A 26180-nucleotide genomic window follows, 5' to 3' on the forward strand; every position below is an offset into this window, starting at 1 on the left:
GTTTTTAACAGAGCAGTATCTGTTCTTAAACACCAGCCCTTCCACTAAAGGTAAACAACAAATAAATACATAAATGAAGTTTTGGTATTGGGATTATGTGGGTTAAACACATCCATATTTCATTATTAATATTTAAGAATATGACAAACTTTTTATTGGCATTTGGACCTTGTAGCTAACGAAAGATTAAACTTTGTTTATTTGTCCTTTTTTTCTTCACTCAGATATTTGAGGATTTCCCATTTGAGGAATACATTTATTAATCAAGCTTTAGTTTCAAGATATTTGATCTTAGAGAATACCATCAACCGTTCTTCTTTAAGCTTCCTAACTTTGCCCAAATTTGGTTAGAACTACTCAAGAGTAGTTTGGGTAATTCAGAAATTTTATTGGAAGGGGAAAGAATTTTTTATCCAAATTAGATAAAGCAACTCTTGGGTAATGATTTCTTTTCTTGTTCTCTCTTTATAATCAATTGAAAGTAGTAGTAAGGCTGGGTGGCAAAAGAAAGAGGCCTGGGGAGAATCGCGTGGTTTTCATTATCTCTTTTCATAGCAGCAAAGTGGGAAGGGACCAAGAGGAAATCAACTGAAAAACCATCCTTCTGAAGCATTGGCCTAAAAAACTGTAGTCCAGAAATTGAGTGCAACTGGCAGTGGCATTTAAAAGGAATGCTCTAATTTCTAGGAAAGCAGGCACGAGTACCTCTTAAAAGAAGAAAAAAATGAAAACTGTAATTTAGGACACATAGACGAGTATCCATTCCCTGTACTTTTACTCTCATGTCCTAACCAAGGAAGGGTTGCCATAGCAAATACGGCATTCCTTAGCCATGATTCACTGTTGTAAATGCCTGCAGCATTCATAAAAGTAAGATATATGGGCTCTTTATTTTTCCTTTTAAATCTGTATTTCTGTATTTAAATCTGTATGTCATCATCTGTATTTTCTCTGTTTTTTTAAATCTTGGGAGATGGTACAAATTATTTAGGGGAGGGAATAAGTTTTTTGTCCACAAATAGAGGAGAGAGAGGTCTTTTTGTCTTTCTACTTTGGAACTGGAGAGCTTCCTATTTAGGCATGGCCTTTTTCAAGTGACCTTGTATTGTTATCAGTACTGTAGAAGGTAGGCACATTGTGCAAACTTTAAAATTGAAAGCCATTAGGCATTCCACTTGTAAACCTTGGCTTTTTAAAGAAAATTACATGTTCATTGTGAATATTTTCTTATCGCCCTATCTCTGTGCACATGCAGACTTCCTTTGGCTACATTCTGAAAGGTGTAATTGCCTTCTTTAAGGACAGTGGACATCTATAGTTCTTGAGTCAAATTGTCCTCCTTCTGGTTTTGTCAGTTCTCAGCCACACTGTGTGAGCATCCATTTTCTTGGATTCTGGTTCGGAGCTCATTCTAAGGAACATCATGTCCCTTTTGAGACTATGTGGACATTGAGGTGGATAGAAGTCCTCCCTAAGGAGGTGCTTCTCTGCGTTGAGTCCTGCATCTGGGCACACAGAGCCCGAAGCAGGAAGAGTTGAGTCTGAATAGGGAGGCCTGTAAGCCTGACTGCTCTGCCACGGGTAGGCCTGGTCTGCCATGCTCCAGGAGCCCTCAGGAGGCTCTGAAGTCATTCTGCCTCCTGACTCTGTAAAAAAAATATATATATATTTTTACAGAGGAACTAATATTTGAGCTCTCCAAAGCTGAGTGAGAGGGTGATTCTTGAAAACACAAGGCATGCCCCGGTCCAGTTCTGTGGGGCTGTCGTAGAAGAGGGCTCAGAAGCTCTTGGAAGTGAGGCTAGAAAGGTAGGCAGTGTTACCATAAGGAGGATGGAAGTGACACAGATAGGCTAAGGAAGGGGACTTCGGTAATCATGCAGCGATGGCCTAGAAAAGGGAGAGGCTCATGGCAGGGAGACCAGTTTGGAGGCTGCCATAGTGTTCTACTGAGAGAGAAAAAGACTTGAACTCAGAGCACGGTCAGGGAAGGTGGAGGGGCAGGGTCTGATTTGGAAGTGTTTTGTTTTTTGGTTTTGGGTACAAGGATTTGGAAACCTCTTGGCTCCGTGGATGAAGAAAGGTGAACCAAGGAAGACTGAAGTTTCCACTCAAGGAAACAGTAACTCAGGGAAGAAAACACAGGAGTAGGAATAGGTTTAAGAGAATGACAAGCAGTTGTGTTTTGGACTTGTTTAGTTTGAGGTGACATCTTTGTAGGGATGTCTAGCTGGTAGCTGCAAGTATAGGAGGCTGGATGTGTGCATGAGTTTCTTGGTAAAGATCCATCTGCAGTCTCCTGAAGATGTCACTCAGATTGCCCTGCCATCACCCCAGGGCCTTGAGTCACTCGCTTCTCTTGGTGTCTAGGCAGGTTTGAAAAAAATCAAACAGTACAAAATCATGCAAATTCAGACCTCTACTCCACCCCAGAGGAAAGTCCTGCTAGCAGTTTTTGTGTATTCTTCCAGAAATTTGCCTTGCAACGCATTTGAGTATATAAATAATCCCAGAAAGGATGGGCCAGACACTAGCAGAAACTCACCATACACACTGCGCTGGGCATGCAGAAACTTTGCAAAATGTACTGGTGTGTGCTGTCACTGCATTCCTGGGTTTGGAGGTCTTCTGTGTCCCCAGCTGTCAGTATTGCCCACAGGCTGACCACTGAGCTCCTTCCACAGCCGGCCCATATCACCCTCTTTTGAAGTATGTCTGCAAGGCTAGATTATTAGAGTAATTTAAGTGTTTCTGCTTTGTATTTTCTTTAATGAATTCTTTTATGATGAAGTTCTTGTTTTAAAAATATACAGTGGTAATTAACATGTATGCATTTTTCTTAAAATGACCCCCCCAGTCCCTCTTCAGATGTGATCACTGTTAACAGTATCGTATATAGACCCTGTTCTGTGTGGGGTGGGCAGAGGGCTGGTTAGTGGGTGGAACATGCATACTCAGAACCGTATTTTTCAGATGGGAAAATATAAAGGTGACAACAAATCTCCTGGACTATAATCTCATCAAGCAGACAATAATCTCTGTTTCAAAAGTGGACAAATACATGCTGATTTTTTAAAAAATTATAATAGTACAGAAAGATACAAAAAAAAAAAGTTAAAGTCTTCCTAACTCTCCTGCCTGTACCCTCCACTGGGCAAAAGTCCCTGTCCCTAAGGTAATATCTGTTAACAGTTGTCCTTCCAGAAAACTTGCAATGCAAATAGGAACATTTTGTGTATCTGCCTCTGTGTGTATGTGTTTACATGTCTTTTTTTTTTTTTTTTTTTTTTTGAGACAGAGTCTGGCTCTGTCATCCAGGCTGGAGTTCAGTGGCATGATCTCAGCTTGCTGTGACCTCCGCCTCCCAGGTTCAAGTGATTCTCATGCCTCAGCCTCCCGAGTAGCTGGAATTACAGGCGCCCGCCACCACACCCAGCTAATTTTTATATTTTTAGTAGAGATGGGGTTTCGCCATGTTGGCCAGGCTGGTCTGAAACTCCTGACATCAAGTGATCTACCTGCCTCAGCCTCCCAAAGTGCTGGGATTACAGGTGTGAGCCACTGCTTCTGCCCCTGCACATGTCTAACGCACACAAAAGGGATTCTGCTGAACACATTTTTTATGCTTTTTCTTTCCAACTTAACATATTTGACATCTTTATCAGCTTATACAGCTTTACTTTATTCTTTTTAAGAGGTTATTGGCTATAAAGGGAAAGTGCTTTATGGGTGCTTCTATTGTTATTTAATTGGATCCTGTTGATGGACATTGATATCATTTCTAAATTTTTTAGTATCCTAATTAATCCTGTGGTGAGCATCCTTATACAGATATCCTTGTTCCCTCATGAAAATATTTCTGGAGGATGGAAAGAAGGGAAATTTTAAAAATTATTTATATAAACATTATCATTTGTTAGTAGAATGACCTCAGGAGAGATTGTAGTAATTTGTACTTCCCCACATGCATACGAATGCCTTTTCAATATATTATTTCAAAATTGGATATCATGAACCTTAAGAGATAAATATATATGTATGTTGTTTTTTTTTTTTTTTGGTGAGGGCATGTCCTGTTATTGACAGTTTTTTTGGTGGAGGGATGTCCTGTTGCTGACAGTTATCGAATAGAACTTCGTCAGTTCCTTCATGTAAGGATGAAGTTGGTAATTAAAGGGATCTGACTTCAGTTATGGAACTGGGAAAGCTGGACCTTGATGTGGAGGTGGGCTCAGACATGCTGTGTCTGGGCAGGTATCTCTTGGGAAGCAGTGTCATCCCTGAACAGAAACATGGATGAGCCGCAGGGGACGGTGCTGAGCAGAGGGGCTGGCCGTGGGTCATCTGCCTCCCTTGGCCTACAAGGCACAAGGGAGCTTTCCACCTTGCCTTTAGTTTTGAGAGTGCAGAAGCTACTAAGAGCTCACAATGTGCCCAGGGTGGTCCAGCTGAAGGATGCGAAATGGTTCTTCCTTTTCCAGCCAAAGATCTTGAACCTCGCACCCCATGACAAGCATTATAAAATTCACATAATTTTGATAGGCTGGATTCCTTTTCTGTAGCAGATCTTTCCTCAGAACAGAAGTTTGTTTTTTTTTCTAACCTAAATTACCTGTGAGTTTTATTTTTTAAATATGGAATATGTTTTTTGGACACCTCCTTGTCATATTAAATGTTCTGTTATTAATTTTGAGATTTTAATGTAAATTTTACCCCAGCAAATTAATTTTGTTTCTCTTGCTCTCTTTTTTTTTTTTTTTTTTGGCATCCTTTCCCATTATATAGTGGTGCTCATTTCATCATATTGCTTTTATATGACTTTTCCTTTGTGAACAGGGATCTTGTTCACTTTTCCTTTTTTAAAATTTTTTTTATTTTTTTGAGATGGAGTCTTGCTCTGTTGCCCAGGCTGGAGAACAGAGGCACAATCTCAGCCCACTGCAAGCTTTGTCTCCTGGGCTCAAGCGATTCTCCCACCTTAGCCTCTCGAGTAGCTGGGATTACAGGCGTGCACCATCACGCCTGGCTAATTTTTTGTATTTTTGTAGAGATGGGGTTTCACCATGTCATCCAGGCTGGTCTCGAACTCCTGGACTCAAGCGATCCACCCGCCTCAGCCTCCCAAAATGCTAGGGTTACAGGCGTGAGCCACTGTGCCCGAGCCACTTTTCCTTTTAACATAAAAACATTGATATCCTAGAGAGGGCGCTGTATTTTGGGTACGTACAGGTTCAGATCACGGAAGAGTTGTATTCTATACTTTATTCTCATCATTCTTAGTTCAGTATGATGTATTTTATAATTTCATATGAGAAACTGTAACAATGGGTGTGTGTCATCCAGCAATACCTACTCATAAATCATATTAAATTTTGATCCAAACATGGGAGAAACTGAAGTTTTCTCTGTGTACCTGGATGCTTTCAGAGGCATAAAATTATATTACCATGTGAAAGCAAGCCTACAAAATTCCTCAGGTGGTCCACTCTGCCACTCAGATGAGAGCCAGACTTACAGTGCACACTCTGCAAACGGACTTCCAGCTCGTCAGGGTATTTTAAGTGCCTGAATATGCAAGGCACTGTGCCAGTAAAATTACTGAGTCCTGAGGATAGAGCCTGTTAGAATTATTTTGAAATCTGTACTTGAAGTTTATTTCCTCAGTGTTCCAAGATACTTTATCTGGTTGTTCTCTGAGTATTTCACACGTAGCTAGTTACATATAGGTGAGATGGTGATGCTTGTGCCTGGTGTGGATGAGAAACTGAGCCTGGCAGACCTGAGACTGGATTTCCTCTTCTGACTTTGCAAGTGTGGCTTTGCTTTAATAATAGCCCTCCTCTTTTTCTGTATTCCTCTTTCCCCCTTCCAGTGTGGCAAATATGCATCAATCAAAATACAATAACCTGTGGAACCATTTTTTCTAAAATAGGAAGGTGGTGCCATGGGCTATTGATTGTTGACGGTAGTCTTCAGAGCTTGTCTTATAAATCTATAATAATTCCCCCCAAATTAATGTGCTAGTTAGAACCCTAGAATTGCAGCACTGAAAGTGAATTTTAGAATCTTTTCCAACTTTTTACCAAGTTCAGAAAGCCCTTTTATTGGACCTTCATTTGCCTCATGGTCATCTGGTTTCTTTATGCTGGTAGTAACAGGAACCTTACTAACCTACAAGGCAACCCAGTCCATCCTGGGCAGCTGTGATCATTGGAAAGCTCTGAATCATTCATCTGGAAGCTGCCTATGGCAGAATAGTACAGAACATATGCATTGCACGCAGTACAAAACTGCTTTAAATAAGTGTTCCTTTTCATTGTTAGATGGAAGTGACCCAGGGCAAGGATCATGTTTGACGAGCCAGTTTTCTCCTAGTGCCTTGAACATAGGCACTTGGTAGTATTTAGAGAATGAATTCTTCTTTTTTTTTTTTTTTTGAGACAAAGTCTCACTCCATTGCCCAGGCTGGATTGCAGTGGCACGGTGTCAGCTCACTGCAGCCTCCACCTCCCAAGTTCAAGTGATTTTTGTGCCTCATCCTCCCGAGGAGCTGGAATTACAGGCATGCGCCACCACACCCAGCTAATTTTTATATTTTTAGTAGAGATGGGGTTTCGCCGTGTTGACCAGATGGTCTACAACTCCTGGCCTCAGGCGATCTGCCTGCCTCAGCCTCCCAAAGTGCTGGGATTACAGGCATGAGCCACTGCGCCTGGCCAGAGAATGAATTCTTAATAAGTTTCTTATGACTTCAGATTGACTGGCAGTTGTGCTAAATATTTTTTGCCTTTATTTGAATTAGAAAATTCGTAAGGGGGCCTTGAGAGTAGATGCAGTCACATTTAGGAGATTTTTCCCCCCCCATTGGTTAAAATGCAGTTTTTCTATTGATCTGTTTTAGAACCACAAATAAACTCTGATCACTCACAGCAGACTACGCAATGAGATAAGAAGCAGTCCATTTGTTCTGTCGTTTATTCATGGCCCTCATCTTTGCCAGCCGACCTGTGCAGAAGAGCACAGCAAAGCGTAAGCTTCCTAACAGCTATTCCCATTCAGCTGCTGTCTTCAAGAAGCAGAAGGGTTTAGATAACCTTAGAGAACATAATCAAACCTGGGAAACTCAAATCAAAACAAAACAAAACTTCGAAATGGAAGTTGAAGGTCCCAAGGTACCCAGAGGCATAGCAAGGAAAACGTCCCCACTGGGATATCTTCTGGATTCACCTACAGACCTCTCTGGAGTTTTAAGATCCACTTTTTATGACATATTGCATAGCAAACAGGCCGAACGCTGTTATAAATCATCCTCTGCGAAAGGCCCAGGTTTTGAAACTGAAGGCCTGAAAAGTCTCCTGCTTACCAGCTGTGTGCTATACCTGACACACTGAAGCCTGAGAGTGCCAGTCACCTGTCAGAGGGAACACAGCTGCCCTCAGGCAGAACCTGAGTCTAGAACTCAAGGTTTTTGACTCTTAGGCTAAAAATAAAAAATCAGAAGGAGGAACTATGGATTGCTTAATCAGTCACATTTTCACTTTCTAAGGTTTCTTGTAGCAAAAGTTATAGTCTTTGGGGATTGGGATGTAGACACTTTTTTTTCCTTCCCTAAAACGATTTTTGGCCTGCCAGTTTTTCCAGCTTCCTGCTCTGGACCCTGAAGTTGCCACGCAGTTGCAGACATGCTCCTCCTTCAAGGCTCTGTTAAGCTGTGGCTGCCCTTTCTTCCCACTCCTGTGCCCCAGACCAAACCCCTGCCCCTCCTTCCCCTGAGGCACTTTGCACCTGTTGCTCCGAGCCTTCTGGTCTATCCCAGTTGGTAGAGTCCCTGTGCTTACCTCCGTGGCTCAGTCCTCATGGGTGGTCAGTGCTCTAGGGAAGGTGAGCTGACCACTTCACTTTCCCTTCCCAGCCATAACTCACAGCCTCAACAAATTAGAAAGGAATGCTGCTTTTCTGTCTGTCCCCCGTCCTGACTACGTTCAAGTCATTGCTCAGCCCAGTGAGTTTGTCCTTTCTTCCAGACCAGTAGTTTTCCCCCAGTCCCTCAGGCTTCAGCCCTTGAAGGCATCCTTAGCCCCCCACCACCATGATAGTCAGGCGCTGCGCCTATCCACAGGGTGTGGGTATGTGTGTGTGTTTTGTTTCTGGAGCCCATTCCTTTCCTTCCACCATCCTCTAAGCCTTCATCCAATCCTTTTGCAACTCAGTGGTTCATGACTTTTCCCTGCATCCAGTCTAGTCTCTTTGCTAGTCCATTGTTTCCATAGTTGCCAGTTTAATCTTCTTAAAATGCTGCATTTTTGAAGTCAGTCTCTTTTGGTCCCTCTCAGAAACATTTAAATAGCTATCTGTTGCCACAGGGGGAAAGCTTGAACCTCTTAGCCAGTCATTCAGAGCCTGCCCTCTACTGGGGACTGCTTTCCTCTCCAGATGCTTCTCCCACTCTGCCTGCCACAGCCCTTGTAGCTGGCTGATTGCCTTGTACCTAGCAGGCTCTGGAAGTCTTCAGCTCCTTCATGGAGCCTTTGCCAGCCATTCTTTTCAAGACTTTGCTGTTGTTCACTGCCTGATTTGTTCATTTGACACTTAATTCACTGAGCAAACATTATGAAAGATGTACTGTTTGCTACTGTGAGGAATGGATCCCCAAGAGATAAGAGGGTCAGTCCCTACTGCCAGGAAACTTGCCTGTGTCACCTGGGTTCAGTATCTTCTGGTGTCTATTAGATCAGAAGTGGAAAGGCAGAGACCAGGCCGTATGCTTATTTTATTTTATTTAAATCACCAGCACCTGAGCAAGTGTTTTGCACAGGAAATTTCTCATGTTATTTAATTATTTTGGGTTTTTTGATTAAATTCTGTACATTCCCATTTTAGCTTGTCTTGAGTTATAACATTAAAATTAAGGTAGTCATCAGCTGAATTGTAAGACTTAATTAGATAAGATTATTTAAGATAGTGATTTCTCATTAGATTGGCCCTGTTAATATTAACTTTTCTGCTTTTTTCTTCAGTCTGCATGAAGAAATCAGTGATTTTTATGAATACATGTCTCCAAGACCTGAGGAGGAGAAGATGCGGATGGAGGTGGTGAACAGGATCGAGAGTGTAATTAAGGAGCTCTGGCCCAGCGCTGACGTGAGTCCCTTCCTGGGTAGCCTATGCTTCGGACAGTCCTTGTCCACGGGCTAGAAGCCTATCTGCTGGTATCTCATGCTAGTCCTCACATGCAAGTAGAAGTGCTCTGTAGAGTTGTGGTCTAATTAAATTTTAAAGGCAAACAATTTTCTGCAGTCTTTAGAATTGAGGCTTCCTAATTATTTTCATTGGATTGGACGACTAACAACTTTTTTTTTTTGTAATGCTAATAGCAACTACTAAAGGCAAGCTATCTTTAGAAATTATTAGTGTGAAGAGAAGAAAGACAAATCAAACCTCATTGTTGTAGTGGTCTGTTATTGGATATGATATATCAAAACCTCATTACTACTTAGTTCCAGCCTCCCAGGGTAAACATTATATAATTGTTTACAGCTGAATGAAAATGTCAAGTAAGAACTTTTGTCACTTGAAGTTCATTTCCTTTGGCTAATGCACGCATAAGTCTTTTCTTATTTCTTTCCTGAAATTGCCATTTTTCATCTCTCTCAGACCAGCTAATTGCCTTTTAGACAGCTCCCAGTTAGACAGCTCCTAGTCAGTGAACAAAATGATTACTCAGGATTTCTTCTTGGCTTATTTGTCGTTTTTGTTACTGGTACTAAGTCTTTTGTATTTTGTTTTTGAGATGGGGTCTCACTCTGTTGCTGAGGCTGGAGTGCAGTAGTGCGATCACGACTCACTGCAGCCTCGATTTCCTGGGCTCAGGTGATCCACCTCAGCATCCCAAGTAGCTGGGATTGCAGGTGCACGCCACCACACCTAGCTAACTTTTGTATTCTTTTGTAGAGACTGAGTCTCACTATGTTGCCCAGGCTGGTCTTGAACTCCTGGGTTCAAGCAGTGTGCCCGCCTTGGCCTCCCAATGTGCTAGGATTACAGATGTGAGCCACCACACTTGGCCTGTTACTGGTACTAAGTTAATACGTCACTTTTTAGGGCACTTTGAGGGCCTGTTCTACAATTTTGTGTATGCAAAGAAGTACACAAAATAATATTAATAAAATCCATTACTTTGTGTTTGTAGCTTTTCTTTAGGCACTGTCCTGGGTGGTGGTGGGAAGCTAGGGAAGGTTTTTGTCCAACTGGCAAAACAAAGAAGTTTCATTGTATGTAAAAGTTGCATGTATATGACACTGTAGGTAAAGGGAAAAGGCAAGGATACTAATGTTTTATGAGCAATGACCATACATCGCATTCTTTCTCTTGTGCGATCCAAATCAGTGGTTCTCAGCTGGTGGTTATTTTGCTCTCCAGGGGGCATTTGGCAATGTCCGAGACATTTTTGATTGTCCTGACTGGGTACGCACTGCTAGTACCTAGTGGGTAGAGGCCATGGGTGCCATCAGCCATTCTATGATGAACAGTATAGGCCCTTACAACAAAGAATTATCCACTCCCAAATGCCAATGTTGAGAAGCCGTGATCTAACTTAACCCTTATCTTTCTTAGGTGGCGGTTGATTATCTATCTCTCTTTCTCTCCAGCCAGCCAGGCAGCCATCATCTGTCTACCTACAGATGAGGAACATGAGCTTGTGGTTAGATTCCCAGGTCCATCACGCCTCAGAGGTTGAACTGGTTTCACTGTTTATCATTTTTTTTCCCCTGCGATGGAGTCTCACTCCGTTGCCCAAGCTGGAGTGCAGTGACATGATCTCGGCTCACTGCAGCCTCTGCCTCCCAGGTTCAAGCAATTTTCCTGTCTCAGCCTCCCGATTCAGGCACCTGTCACCACACCTGGCTGATTTTTGTAATTTTAGTAGAGTTGGGGTTTCATCATGTTGGCCAGGCTGGTCTTGAACTCCTGACCTTAGGTGACCCACCTGCCTTGGCCTCCCAAAGTGCTGGGATTACAGGTGTGAGCCACTGTGCCCGGCCTATCCTTTTTTTATTACAATTACCTGCATACATATTTCTGCCTGAGTTCCACCGTTCTCCATGGGTTGAGATGGAATGCATCCCAGTTTTATGCCACAGCATGATGTTATAATGATGGTACCTGATGTTCTTTGTGGAATTGACCTAAAGGCCCGCACTTGCCCTACAGTTAAAGTAGTCTGATCCCAATTTAGTAATCTATTCAAAGACTCCTGCTTAGAGAACAAAAATGAAGGATTTGTGATTGTGTCTCTGGATAATGAGGGAACATTAGTGATCTGAACTGCTTCTGAAAGTTTCCTGTGGTTGGCTTTCTGTATCCACAAGTACCACACCTCCGTATTAAACCAACAGTGGATTGAAAATATTCAGAAAAAACTATAAAAATAACAATGTACCAATAAAAACAATACAAATTATTTTAAAAATACAGTATAACAACTATTTAGATAGCATTTACATCCTACTAGGTATTATAGATATTATAAGTAATCTAAAGATGATGTAAAGTATATGGGAGGACTAGCATAAGTTATATGCAAATACTCCACCATTTTATAGCAGGGACTGGAGCATCTTCAGATTTTGGCACGGTGGGACTGGAACCAATCTCCTGCCGATACCAAGGGACAACTGTATTTTGGTCTATGTGTTTCATATTTGAACCAGATAAGTTTAAATTATATTCAGAATGTCTGCTTGTGAAACAGAATCCCTGCTTCATGAAGCTTGGGGTTAGAAAAAAATGCTTTTGTCATACCAAAAAGTACCAGTAGAGGGTAGCAAAAACTGACATTTCTCCATATCTTGGTGACTTTATCTGATAACTCAATATAATAACAACTTCTTTTTCTGTTTCAGGTCCAGATATTTGGAAGTTTTAAAACTGGACTTTATTTACCTACTAGGTTAGTACACTCATGAATCTTTCAAAGGACTTTTCCTAGAGTATTCATTTTGGCTGTCAAATTTGTAAGGAGTAGAAACAAAACAAATTTATAAAACAAAATGGGGCCGGGCATGGTGGCTCATGCCTGTAATCCTAGCACTTCGAGAGGCCAAGGAGGGCGGATCATTTGAGGTCAGGAGTTCAAGACCAGCCTGGCCAACATGGTGAAACCCCATCTCTACTAGAAATACAAGAATTAGCCAGGCGTAGCGGCACACACCTGTAATCCCAGCTACCCAGGAGGCTGAGGCAGGAGAATTGCTTGAACCCGGGAGGTAGAGGTTGCAGTGAGCCAAGATTGCGCCACTGCACTCCAGCCTGGGCGACAGAGCGAGACTCTGTCTCAATAAATAAATAAATAAATAAAGGATTTACCAGCATTTAATTTGATTTACCTTGAAGTAGAATATCACTTCACATCATCTTACCAAGACGTAGATGGTACAGAGAGATGGAAAAGGGATCATGTTGCAGTGGAATCAATTAGTTACTAATTTTAGAAATTGACTACCTGGCAGAGTATTGCTAAGTCCCATAACTTAACCCACTGACACAGATGTTAATGTAGTATCATGATAAAATGTCTGATTATATATCCTCTTGAATGTGAGTTCCCGCTGTCTTGCTCACTCACTCTCACACTCACTCTTGCTTTCAAATTAAGAACTCATTCTACTAGTTATGGCTCGAGCATCCTGATCCAGAAATTCAGGGTACAGATCTCTTCTCTGAGAAAGATCTTGGCCTTTCAGGACTGTTGTTCAGTTTCAGTCTTCTCAAATGAGACCTCTTGTGACGCACAGCCTTGAAGGCTCTCTTTTGGGAAATGATAATGTTTCTCTGAAGGGTGAACACTTGCTCTCTAAGAATTGAAATTGTTTGAACATTCCATCATGGTTATTATTATTATTACTTTAAATTTTAATTTCTCCAGAATAAAGTCAGCATCATGTTTTTCCATTTGAGCTTGATTTGGTATACTTTGCCCCAGCTTAAAGTGTGCTGAAGTGGATGGACCCTGGCAATTTCCATTCTTCTCATAGATGTTCTTGGCCTGCAAAAATCATAAAATACTCAACTTCGAGTTCATATTTCTTATTTAGGTTCTCAGCATCAGTAAAACATGAAAAATCACTCTTTCTTAAAAAATTTAATTAAATTTTATGAATAGGTAGTACATTCACATAGTTCACATTTGGAAAAGGCACAAAAATCAATACAGGGAAAAGTCTCAGTCCCACCTCTGCCCCCTGGTTCTCCTTGGAACAGCCGCTTTTACCAGTTTCTCACATATCCTTTCAGAGATATCTGTGCATATAAAAGGACATGTGTGTATATTAACACAAATGGTAGCATGCTGGATACCTGTTCTGCATCCAGCTTAAAGCACTTCATAATATTTCTGAGTCACAATTAATCTCATCCAGATAGGAAAATCATTACGTCTAGTACCAGAAGCCTTTATTAAAGAAAATACGTGAAGTGCTTTTTGTTTTTTCTTCTTTGAGGTTTTACTTCTTTCAAAATCACCCTATTTCCTGAGGCCTGAATTCTGTGAAATGACTGGGAGGAGGAGTTAAAATCAACAGCTACTATTTCCCTTCTCCACAAAACCATTATCACCAACACATTTAGTCTTCGTTGGCCAGGGTGGGAAATAGGTTTTGCTTGTACTAATGAAGTCTATAAGCATGAGTGTCAGTTAAAACAAGTTTCCAACTTCTTCAGACCCTCTTGTTATGTATTCTGTGTTCAGTGACATCGACCTAGTGGTGTTTGGGAAGTGGGAGAACCTACCCCTCTGGACTCTGGAAGAAGCTCTTCGGAAACACAAAGTCGCAGATGAGGATTCGGTGAAAGTTTTAGACAAAGCAACTGTAAGTTCTGCAGCATTTCGTATTAAAATCCTTAGTTATTTATCTATGAAACTTGAATTAAAATTAAAGTTTGGTGAGCACAGTTACATTGCAAGTGAATGATTCTTTCATTTTGTTAATGTCACCGTGCTTGCACATAAAAAGTTTTCTGGTTGTCCACGCTGGAGTGTGACCACACAATCTCGGCTCACTACAGCCTGTGCCTCCTCGGCTCAAGTGATCCTTCTACCTCAGCCTCTTGGGGAGCTGGACTACAGACACAACCTGCCTTTTTTTTTGTATTTTTTTTTTGTATTTTTTTGTATTTTTTGTAGAGATGGGGTTTCACCGTGTTACCCAGACTGATCTCCAACTCCTGAGCTCAAGTGATCCACCCACCTCTGCCTCCCAAAATGCTGGGATTACAGGCGTGAGCCACTGCACCCGGCCTGCATTTCTTTTAACAACAGCAAAATACCCAATTTTATTATACACAGTACTCACTGTAGAGATTTTTGTTTGTTTTATTCATTTTTTTTTAGAGAGATACAGTCTCACTATGTTGCCCAGGCTGGTCTCTAACTCCTGGACTCAAGTGATCCTCCCACCTCAGCCTTATGTGTATCTGGGACTAAGGCACACCCTACCACGCCCTGCTTGTTTAAAAAAATTTTTTTTTGTAGAGATAGGGTCTCCCTGTGTTGCCCAAGTTAGAGCATTTTTTGAAAAGAACTCCTGATAGCTCATGTAAATAATCCTGTCAGTTTTTTAGAATAATTTTTATATTTTATCTTGTCAGGTTGCTTTTTGGGCTATTTGCAAAACTGACCAGTAATGCAAGTGGGTTGTAGTGTACACCTTAAGAATCCAGCAATTTTGTTATTAGAAACAGTTTGATGATACAAAACATTTAATACCTGGCATTCATAGTTCTTCATCTTATACTCAGAAAGTGTTCTCCAAATTATTGAAGGTTTTTGTTAATTTTAACATTATCATTATAACTATATGTGAACTAATAAATGAGATGATGGGCATATTAATTTACTTAACTGTAGTAATCACTTCAGTATGTGTATCAAGATAAGTATATCAAAACATGTACACCTTAAATATAAACAATAAAAATAAATAATAAAAAATTGGACACCAAACAAAATTCTCAACTGATAGAAATTATACTGTAATATACTGTATGGGGCCTGGTGCTAAATATGCAGCATATAGTATTTGTAGCAGACCAGGTTTACTGGCGTGCGCCATATTTAGAATACTCAGTGTTCTTATGCTCTCATGAGATGATGGAGACCTCATGTCTAGTAAGCTTCCATCCCCCGATTTTGTCATTTAATCTGGTTAAAGCATTTACATTTTACCTTTCTTTTCTTTATAGGTACCTATTATTAAATTAACAGATTCTTTTACTGAAGTGAAAGTTGATATCAGCTTTAATGTACAGAATGGTGTGAGAGCAGCTGACCTCATCAAAGATTTTACCAAGGTCAGAGAATTTAGCGTTTATACAACAAAACTATTAGAAATGTAATTTTAAGATTCTGTTCTGGTGTTCTGATATTTTTATATGCATGTTGCTGTCTCTCTCTCTCTCTTTCTCTCTCTCGCTCTTTTAAATAGAGCTAGGGTATCACTCTGTCACCTAGGCTGGAGTGCAGTGGCTGGATCATGGCCCTCTGCGCCTCAAACTCCTGGGTTCAAGTGGTCATCTCACCTCAGCCTCCCAAGTAGCTGGGACTACAGACGTGAGCTACTACACCTGGCTATTTCTTGTTTTTTTTTTTTTTTTTTTTTTTAGTGTTGGGGCCTCGCTGTGTTGGCCAGGCTGGTCTCTAACTCCTGGCCTCAGCCTCCCAAAGCACTGGGATTACAGGCATGAGCCACTGTGCTAGCCTGCACCTTACTTTTGTATGCAACGGTTTTGCTTTCTTTGAATCTGCTTGTAATGATCAGTGATTAACTTATAATGTGACCTCAAGTAAGAATTAAAAGTTGAGAAAGCTTTTGAAGAAATTGTCTGCTCTAGATCCTTCCTCGTAGAGACAGAAGAGATGGAATTCTACTACACAGTTGATTCCATCTGTTTTTAACCTTCAGGAGTTCAGATTAAGAACCTTTCCTTTAACCCATTTCCCGTTTGCCCCAAGAATACTGCGCGGGCAGTGAGCTGCACTTTTTTTTTTTTCTTTTTTTGAGGCAGGGTCTCTCTCTGTCACCCAGGCTGGAGTGCAGTGGCACAATCTTGGTTCACTGCCACCTCCACCTCCCGGGTTCAAGCAGTTCTTCTGCCTCAGTCTCGTGAGTACCTGGGACTCGTGCCTGGGACGAGTACCAGGCACCCGCCACCATGCCTGGCTAATTTTTGTATTTTTAGTAGAGATGGGGTTTCACCATATTGGCCAGGCTGGTCTCAAACTCCTGACCTTGTGATCCGCCCACCTCGGCCTCCCAAAGTGCCCGGATTACAGGCGTGAGCCACCGTGCCTGGCTGTACTTTTTTTTTTTTCTAAACAGGAAATAGGTTAAGAGTTTTAAGAGCCCTTTGTAGATTTCAATCCCTAAATTACCTTTAAGGTGTTTTCTACAGGCTTCTTCACTTCTGTTTTGAAATTATTTAAGTTTATTTCTATTCTGTTTTCTTCCAAGATAGAGAAGAATTTGTCACCATCATCTGTGGAACATTTTACATACTTAGGTAGTTGTCAGCTTTCTCACCTCTAACCTAAACCATTAACTCCTTTGACTTCTGTTAGAATATTCACAATTTTTTTTTCTCTAGCAGCTCTAAAGTTTCTATTTCTTCTTTTTTGTTTTTTAAGAAAAAAATGTGAACTACTTAATGTTACAAGCATTATCATCTTGCATAAATGTATGGAATACAGAAAAGCAGAAAAATAAAAGAAATATAATCCATAATCCCACTATATTGGGTGTGTGTGTATGTGTGTGTGTGTATCTGTCTAATATTTTCTTTTTCTGGAAAAAACTTTTAAAAATTGAAATTCATATGCATGATAACATTCATCAGTATATAAAGAGACAGTGTAAAGTGAGTCACCCTTACACCGTAGATACTTAGATCATTTTTACAGAATTTCTCATTGCCAATTATTGTTTTTTGTGTGGCTTTTTTATGTTCTTTAAAATTATAAGCAAAAGGAGTAGCACATTATACACACGTTGTCTTATACCTTCGTAAAAACTTAATGTTTTGGAGGTTTCTTCCATATTAGCACATACAGGCTTGCTTTATTCTTTTTGTTGGTTACACAGGCAGTAGTCTTTTGTAAGGCTGTGACTGCTTGATTTAGCAGTTCTTCAGTGTTGTTCCAGTTTTTTTTTTTTGCTATTAGAAAAAGGGATTGACGAATATACTTCCATACATGCATCTTGCTTTACACATGCAAAATGTTTGTAGGAAGATTCCCAGAAGCAAAATTTTGAGGTCGAAGGGTATATCCAGATAAAATTCTGTTGATTGTTTCCCTAATTATTTATTCTTTCGTATTCTCATTTTCTCTCTCTCCCTCCCCCTTTTCTTCTCCCTCTCCCTCTTCCTCTATCCCTCCCTTTCCCTTTTCTCTCTTTTTCTTTCCCTCCCTTTTCTTTTCTCTTTTCTTTTCTTCCTTTTCTTCCTTCCCCTTTCCCTTTTCCTTCCTTCTTCTTCCTTTTTTTCCTTTCTTTCATTTTTTGACACCGAGTCTCACTCTGTTACCCAGGCTAGAGTGCAGTGATCATGGCTCACTGCAGCCTCAGCCTCTTGGGCTCAAGTGATCCTCCCACCTTGGCCTGAGTATCTGGGATCACAGGCTTGCCCACCACAGCCGGCCTTTTTTTTTTTTTTTTTTTTTTTTTTTTAGATGGAGTCTCACTCTGTTGCCCAGGCTGGAGTGCAGTGGCGTGATCTTGGCTCACTGCAACCTCCGCCTCCCGGGTTCAAGCGATTCTCCTGCCTTAGCCTCCTGAGTAGCTGGGATTACAGGCTCACGCCACCACGCTCAGCTAATTTTTGTATTTTTAGTAGAGATGTGGTTACACCATGTTGGCCAGGGTGGTCTCAAACCCTGACCTCAGGTGATCCGCCCTCCTCAGCCTCCCGCAGTGCTGGGATTACAGGCGTGAGCCACCGAGCCCGGCCACTTTTTTATTTTATTTTTTAAGTAGAGATGAGGTCTTGCTATGTGGCCACTTTTTTTTTCTTTTTTTTTTAAGTAGAGATAAGGTCTTACTATGTTGCCCAAGCTGTTCTTAAACTCCTGGGCTCAAGCAGTCCTCCTTCCTTGACCTCCCAAAGTGTTGGGATTACAGGCATGAACCACCACGCCTGACCCCTAATTGTTCTTTGAAAGGGAACTGTATCTAGACTGACTTAACCACAATGTTTTGTTTTGTTTTGTTTTGTTTTTTGAGAGAGAGTCTCGCTCTGTCACTCAGGCTGGAGTGCAATGGTGCGATCATGGCTCATTGTACCCTCCACCTCCCGAGTTCAAACGATTCTTGTGCCTCAGTCTCCAGAATAGCTGGGACTACATACGTGTGCCACCACGCCCAGCTAATTTTTGTATTTTTAGTAGAGATGGGGTTTCTCCATGTTGGCCAGGCTGGTCTCAAACTCCTGACCTCAAGTGATCTGCCCACCTCGGCCTCCCAAAGTGCTGGGATTACAGGCGTGAGGCACCGTGCCCAGCCCACAATGTTTAAAAATACTTATTTCTCCATATTTTTGTTCTTTCCTATGCTTGCTTAGTTTGATGCAATTTGCAAAAGTGTAAGCTTTTTTTTCTTTTTTATAGAAGCCATGTGTGTTCATTGTAGGACATCTAGAAAACAGAGATAAGAGTAAAGAAAAAAAATGGAAATCACTGGCCAGGTGCTATGTTTCACACCTGTAATCCCAACACTTTGGGAGGCCCAGGCAGGCAGATCATTTGAACTTAGGAGTTCAAGACCAGCCCGGGCAATGTGGTGAAACCCTGTCTCTACAAAAATACAAAAATTAGCTGGGCGTGGTGGGCTGAGGTGGGAGGATCACTTGAGCCCAGGAGCTGGAGATTGCAATGAGCCTAGATTGTGCTACTGTACTCCAGCCTGGGTGACAGAGTGAGGGGGAAAAAAATGGAAATCACTAGTAATTTTACCACCCTAAGTAATAATAGCTGTTAAGACTTCTTTGAAGATGTTGTGCCTGCTTTGTTTCCCTCTGTGGCCTCAGTCTATGGCATGGTTTACAGAGGAGTGAATGAATATGTGCACAGCAAAAGGTGGACTCATTCTGTACATACTTGCCCACTCAGGTGTTCTCTCAGGTAGCCCTGCCTCATTCTCTGTAAAGCGTGGAAGGGAGGGGTGGTCTGTGTGTAGTCATCAGCCCATGTGCAAGTCAGCAGGCAGGACTCTTGTTTGCCCCAGGGCTGTGGCAGAATAATCTAAAGGTTGCTAGTCTACAGTGGTGCATCACCAAGAAAAGTGATTCTTAAAAATCCCACTGATTTAGTGCTTTAAGATGTTGGTGACTTTGTCCTTATACTCGTTCTATTATCTGTTTACAAATGAATATTAGAGGGTCATGGTCGCAAGTGAGCATCATCAGTTACGTGCTGTTAGTGTTTCTATCCTATAGCAAGTACTTTTTTTTTTTTTTGAGATGGAGTCTTGCTTTGTCACCCAGGCTGGGGTGCAATGGCACGATCTCACCTCACTACATCCTCTGCCTCCCGGGTTCAAGTGATTCTCCTGCCTCAGCCTCCCAAGTAGCTGGGATTAGAGGCTCCCGCCACCACTCCTGGCTGTTTTTTGTATTTTCAGTAGAGATAGGGGTTTCAACATGTTGGCCAGGCTGGTCTCGAACTCCTGACCTCAGGTGATCTGCCCGCCTTGGTCTCCCAAAGTGCTAGGATTACAGGCATGAGCCACCATGCCCAGCCCTGTAGCAAGTACTTAGGTGCTATTATTCATTTGTACATGTCTTACATTTTAGATATAAGGGGAGAGCCATTCATTACCTATAGTTTACTTTTTTTTAATAGCTTACTCTTAAAATAGAAAATTAAGTATGTTGTATATCTCTACCAAATTTTATAATGTAAGGACCAATTTATGCCCCTCTTAATGCTTAGATCTGTTGCTGATACAGGAATTCATTGAAAATACAATTTTCTTTTTCAGAAATATCCTGTATTGCCATACTTGGTTTTAGTATTGAAACAATTCCTCTTGCAGAGGGACCTTAATGAAGTATTTACAGGTGGAATTGGTTCTTATAGTCTCTTTTTAATGGCAGTCAGTTTCCTTCAGGTAAGTCATATGGGTATACCATGCTAGTGCACACTAAAAGCAAAAGTGATCAATCAGCTGGGAAACATTTTGGAAAAAATTAAAATCAACCTGTAATTGCATTGCTTTCGTTGATTACTTACAGCTTTTCCCTTTAAACTGGGTACATTTTATCATTTAGCAAATACGTATTTTTAAATTCCTATGAAAGAATATTTTTGGTTTTAAATCCCATACATTCTAGTATTTTTGAGACTTTTCACTGCAAATTTTAACATGCAAAATGTACGGCCTGGTTTCCATAAGCATAAATAGTATAAATGCCAACAATAAGAATGTCTTCTAAGCAGCTAAATCTTGTAAGTTTAGTTGGAATTGAGACCTGCTATTTGGGTAAGCGAATTAGAGTCTTAGTATTGTAAGTGGGTATGTTTATGTGGCGCAGGGTTGCCAGCTGCCTGAGTCTATTCGTGAGTCAGAACGACTTTGCTGATGTGTTGGGCCAAGCCAGCCCTGGTCGGCAGCCTGGTGCAGCCGTAAAATTCAGCCTTACAAACAGTCTCCTGCCATTCCCGCACCATGGGACTTTAGTGTTGTGTGTAACAGCAGTATAGCCTGCTGTTAGCCTATTATCAACTGACTGCTATGCTAAACCAAAATTATAATAATATTGCTTGTAGAAGTTAGAATATAATTTATTCCCCCTCTCCTTGATAATTTAGCAAAAATCCAATATAATTTCTTCTTTTCTGCTTTTAGTTACATCCCAGGGAAGATGCTTGCATCCCCAATACAAACTATGGTGTTCTCTTAATAGAATTTTTTGAATTATATGGACGACACTTCAATTATTTAAAGACTGGCATCCGGATAAAGGATGGTGGTTCATATGTGGCCAAAGATGAAGTACAGAAAAATATGCTAGATGGCTACAGGCCATCAATGCTTTATATCGAAGATCCTTTACAACCAGGTATTGAAATTAGGTAAATTTGTGGGCATTCAAAGAGAGGGCACTGTCAGTCACCTTATTATACTTTAAATTCTCTTTAGATGAAAAATGAAGGAACAACTTCTAATTGTTATTCTTTTTTCATCGAAATATTTCATGAGCAAACATACTAAAATAAACAGACACAGACAGTAGAAAAACACCTTGGAGACTTCCAGATAAGTAGGGAGTAGAATCTGTTTAACCCTAAAAGCATAGTAGAAAAGGCATTCACTTATTTGGATGAGTTCATGTTTGGTGGCTGCTTCTCCTTCTTGGGTCCTTATTGCCTTGATTACAACCAATTGTCAGCAATTAATGAGGCTTTAATGAGATGATTCTGAAGTCCTGAGAGGCAGCAAGCACAGTAATGTATCTTTGAATTCGTGAGCAGAAGGGTGCAAGGAGACAATGTATTTTCTTTTTGAATTTCTCCTTTTCTGTTTGATTTTGCATGTCTCTTTGTGCTTTTTCCAGCTTCGTGTGAGCTTGAAAGTAAGCAGAAAGTAAATTCCTTCCATGCTTTTTTGAAGTTCTGTTTGCTTGCTTGTGTCCTGATTTTTCTGAGCATTATTTTTTCTTGATATAATTGTAAAATAGATTCTGCGTTACTGGACTTCAGTGGAAGTGCTTTTAGTCATTTGCTTTAATGTGTAAACTTTGAAAATGAGTAAGGAAAGGGGGTGAAGAGATACAGTAGTTGCCTAGGAACCATTTTCTGGCTTATTGAGCTGCCTTATAAACATTAATAGTTCTATGTGTTTATTCATTGAGGAAACATTACATTGATTGGGAGCCTGCTCTGTTCAAAAGCATTGGGTCAAAGGACATGAAGACTTTTCAGCAAGACGATCCTTGCTTTTTAGGGGCTCATAATTTAGAGTGAGAAATAGCTATATAGCTAATATAAACCCAAAAAATGTAGAAGTATTTCTAATGTAACTTGGGGTTTCACTCTTAGGAGTGAACAGGGCACTATTTCTTTTGTTTGCATAACTGTTTATGTGTGGAATGGGATAGTTCTTGATGGGCCAGAATACATTCCGGCAACTGATACACCATAATGAAGTACCAACTGCATGATTCACATATTCAGAGACTGGGGAGCTTTGGGGACAGCTCACAGCTCAGCTTCCGGGCACAACTCTGGTGGGATAACTATGGCCCTTGCTCTCCTGGAAGAGGGTCATCAACATTTAGTGCATATTAATCACAGTCAAGCTTACTATGTTATGTATATTTCTTTTAAAGGTAACGATGTTGGAAGGAGTTCATATGGGGCCATGCAAGTGAAGCAGGCCTTTGATTATGCCTACGTTGTTTTGAGTCATGCTGTATCACCAATAGCAAAGTACTATCCCAACAATGAAACAGAAAGGTAAAAGTTCATCTATAACCAGCCCATTGTGTCAAAATTGGTTGTGGCTTCTTATCTTCAAATTAATGTTATTCCCTCCCTCTCCCTTTCTTTTTAAACACATGCAGCATACTAGGTAGAATAATTAGAGTAACAGATGAAGTCGCCACATATAGAGATTGGATATCAAAGCAGTGGGGCTTGAAGAATAGACCTGAGCCTTCATGCAATGGTAAGATATTTTCCTTGGTCGATTGACTGAGTATTAGAGGCTTTTCTGTGTTGTGTGCGTTTAATGGGAAGAAACGTTTTCCAATCTTTTGCCACTCTTTCAGGAAATGGTGTTACCTTGATAGTAGATACTCAGCAGTTAGATAAATGTAATAATAATCTATCTGAAGAAAATGAAGCCCTTGGAAAATGTAGAAGTAAAACCTCGGAATCTCTTAGTAAACACTCTTCAAACTCTTCATCAGGTCCAGTGTCGTCCTCTTCTGCCACACAGTCCAGCTCTAGTGATGTAGTAAGTATGAAAGGCTCAGCTCTTCTGAACTCAGACGCATGCACGTTCTCTTGCTGGGGTTAACAGTGTCTCGAAGGCTAAGGCTACTTCCTTTGCTTACATGTTACTGGGATATTTTAATAACTTTCACGCTTGTACTTTTTCTCAACATTTTGTTATGAAAAATTTCAAGCATACAGCAGAAGTGGACAAATTTTAGTGAGCATTCATGTACTCACCAATAGATTCTGCTATTAACCTTTTACTTGCTTATCTCATACCTGTCTATCCATCACTCTGTCCATTAATTCATCTTATTCTTTGATCCATTTCAAAGTAGATTACAGACATCAGTTCCTCTAGAGTGTTGTAGCTTGTGCATCCTTGTAGCCAGACTCCAATATTTGTTTATTGTTTTTTCCTTTTTTTTTTTTTGAGATGGGGTCTCCCTCTGTCACCCAGGCTGGAGTGCAGTGGTGTGATCTTGGCTCACTGCAACCTCCACCTCCCGTGTTCAAACGATTCTCCTGCCTCAACCTCCTGAGTAGCTGGGATTACAGAAGCGTACCACCATGCCCAGCTAATTTTTTGTATTTTTAGTAGAGACGGGGTTTCACCATGTTGGTCAGGCTGGTCCCGAACTCCTGATCTCGTGATCCACCCGCCTCAACCTCCTAAATTGCTGGGATTACAGGCATGAGCCACCACACCTGGCCTTTAACGTTTTTCTTTCCTTTCCTTTTCTTTTTTTTTTTTTTTTTTTGAGACGGAGTCTTGCTCTGTCACCCAGGCTGGAATGTAATGGCATGATCTTCACTCACCTCAACCTTCGCCTCCTGGGTTCAAGCGATTCTCCTGCCTCAGCCTCCTGAGCATCTAGGATTACAGGCATGTGCCACCACACCCAGCTAATTTTTTGTATTTTTAGTAGAGATGGGGTTTCACCATGTTGGCCAGGCTAGTCTTGAACTCCTGACCTCAAGAGATCCACCCGCCTCAGCCTCCCAAAGTGCTGGGATTACAGGTGTGAGCCCAGCTGTTATAACTTTTTAACATCATAGTTAGTTTTGCCTGTTTCAGAATTTCATACAAATGGAACCACATAGAATATACTCTTGTGTAAGGCTTCTTTCACTCAATTTTTTTTCAGCTTCCTGGTTGAATTTTTTGTTGTTGTTGTTTTGTTTTTTGAGACGGAGTCTCGCTCTATTGCCCAGGCTGGAGTGCAGTGACGTGATCTTGGCTCACTGCAAGCTCCGCCTCCCGGGTTCATACCATTCTGCCTCAGCCCCCCAAGTAGCTGGGACTACAGGGGCCTGCCACCGCGCCTGGCTAATTTTTTGTATTTTTAGTAGAGCCGGGGTTTCACCGTGGTCTCGATCTCCTGACCTCATGATCCGACCGCCTCGGCCTCCCAAAGTGCTGGGATTACAGGCATGAGCCACCGTGCCTGGACAAATTTTTTTTTAATTGAGATATAATTAACATAAAATTCAGCATTAAAAATGTACAATTCAGTGGTTTTTAGAACATATTCACAATGTTGTGCAGCCATCTCCAGTAATTCTAGAACATTTCCATCACCCCAAGAAGAAACCCTGCATTTAGCAGTAGTTTCTTCTAATTCTTCCTTCCCTCCCTTAACCTCTGGTAACCTCTAATCTACTTTCTCTTTCTATCCTGATAGAATTTTTTTTGTTCCCCCATCCTGATAGAATTTATGTGTCAATTATAATGTAAGTTACCTTTTAAAATCAAAGTGAATTTGTAGTGTACTGATTTGAGATCTAAAGCAGGCTTACCTGTTTGAGTTTAACTTTATTAAGTGTAGGACATGAAAAGTAATCTAAATATTGTATGTTGTTGATGACCATGTGTCAATATGGAATCATAAATCCTCCTGTGCAAAATCTCCCTGTGTGCCTTTTTGGTTCCTAGAGCAGTATGCTTTGGAGGACAGAATGCCAAGCTAGATGTCACAGACATAGGGAGATGGAGTGTTGGGGACTGAGAGAATGTGACTCTGAGATGCTGGGTAGAGTGCCAGGGCCAAGGTGGAGACCTGCAGAGAGACGTAGCATTGTCATGGCCCAAGCAGCCCAGAAATAGGTGGAGCTCAGCCCACTGTCGCGGGAATTCCACACCCACCCACACCAGTATGTTTGGTTAGAATGATCACTGATTTGTCATCACAGACTCTCAGAGATTGAACCCCTTAAACCCATTATCTTGTGTCTAGCTGAAGCCAGGGACTAGGACCTAGGTTCCTCACTCTTTACAATAATCTTTCATTTTCTATAAATAAAAAAACAAATAAACAGACCTCTGTGAGCTCCTTCAAGGTCAAATGTGGGCAGTGGATTTAACAATGAACAGAAGCTCTCTGATAAAATCAGTCACTTTAAATGTTTGGAGGAAAATTTAAACAAACAATTAATTTTCTAAATTCCTCAGTGTGCTTCTTTTAACTCCCAAATGTTTAAATTTAGCCCAGAGAGTACTTTAACCAAAATTGTTTTTCTTTCTGAATATTGAGTATCTAAATTACTAATATGTCACATTATAACTCATGTGACTTGTGTTAGGATTCCGATGCAACACCATGCAAAACCCCGAAACAGCTGCTTTGCCGTCCGTCCACTGGGAACCGAGTAGGGTCGCAAGATGTATCCTTGGAGTCCTCTCAGGCAGTTGGGAAAATGCAAAGCACCCAAACCACTAACACATCCAACAGCACCAACAAATCTCAGGTGTGTGGAACGTGGGTTTTTAATTGTTAGTATTTGATACAAAATATTTAGAATTTCCCACATGTAAATAATATGCAGCATGGGTTTGAAGAAAACGCTAGATTGAAGAACAAATTTATTTTATTCTAAGAGGTTCCAACACATGACAGTGCTTCTAGGAACAGGATGTCCTAAGGATCCTTGTGAGACACCATTGTAACATAAATCTCTTCAGGAATCCAGCCAAACTACCATATAAAAAGTGTTTCAGTTGTACATGAAATAAGCTGGCATGAAGGTTTTGTGAGGCCTCATGGCAGTGTGCATATCTGGGAATAATGTATCCTTTTCTAATGTTTTAATGTTCAATACCTTGTTGCTGGTGTTGAAATGATCAGCTGGCTGTCAGGCATGGTCAGTTGATTAACATTAGCTTGGACTTAAAAGGCCACAGAGATACTCTAGT

At 41.0% G+C, this 26180-nt stretch overlaps 1 protein-coding gene across 6 annotated transcripts in view; it reads left to right on the forward strand.

The window, feature by feature from the left end:
• TENT4B (terminal nucleotidyltransferase 4B) overlaps positions 1–26180 on the forward strand; it is an 84382-nt gene that overhangs the window by 51326 nt on the left and 6876 nt on the right. For 3 of the 6 annotated variants that reach the window (XM_054533885.1, XM_024233131.3, XM_054533883.2), the window contains 10 exons: positions 9018–9141; positions 11904–11950; positions 13748–13868; positions 15241–15348; positions 20028–20156; positions 20895–21108; positions 22378–22504; positions 22612–22715; positions 22960–23006; positions 25571–25735. In XM_054533885.1, the coding sequence (XP_054389860.1) occupies positions 9018–9141; positions 11904–11950; positions 13748–13868; positions 15241–15348; positions 20028–20156; positions 20895–21108; positions 22378–22504; positions 22612–22715; positions 22960–23006; positions 25571–25735 (1186 nt within the window). Of the gene's footprint in view, positions 1–9017; positions 9142–11903; positions 11951–13747; positions 13869–15240; positions 15349–20027; positions 20157–20894; positions 21109–22377; positions 22505–22611; positions 22716–22818; positions 23007–25570; positions 25736–26180 lie in introns of all 6 variants that reach the window. The other 3 variants (XM_054533884.1, XM_024233129.2, XM_054533882.2) reach the window with 1 other exon arrangement.

This window comes from Pongo abelii, chromosome 18 (assembly GCF_028885655.2).
Source record: "Pongo abelii isolate AG06213 chromosome 18, NHGRI_mPonAbe1-v2.0_pri, whole genome shotgun sequence".
NCBI classification, from domain to species: Eukaryota; Metazoa; Chordata; class Mammalia; order Primates; family Hominidae; genus Pongo; species Pongo abelii.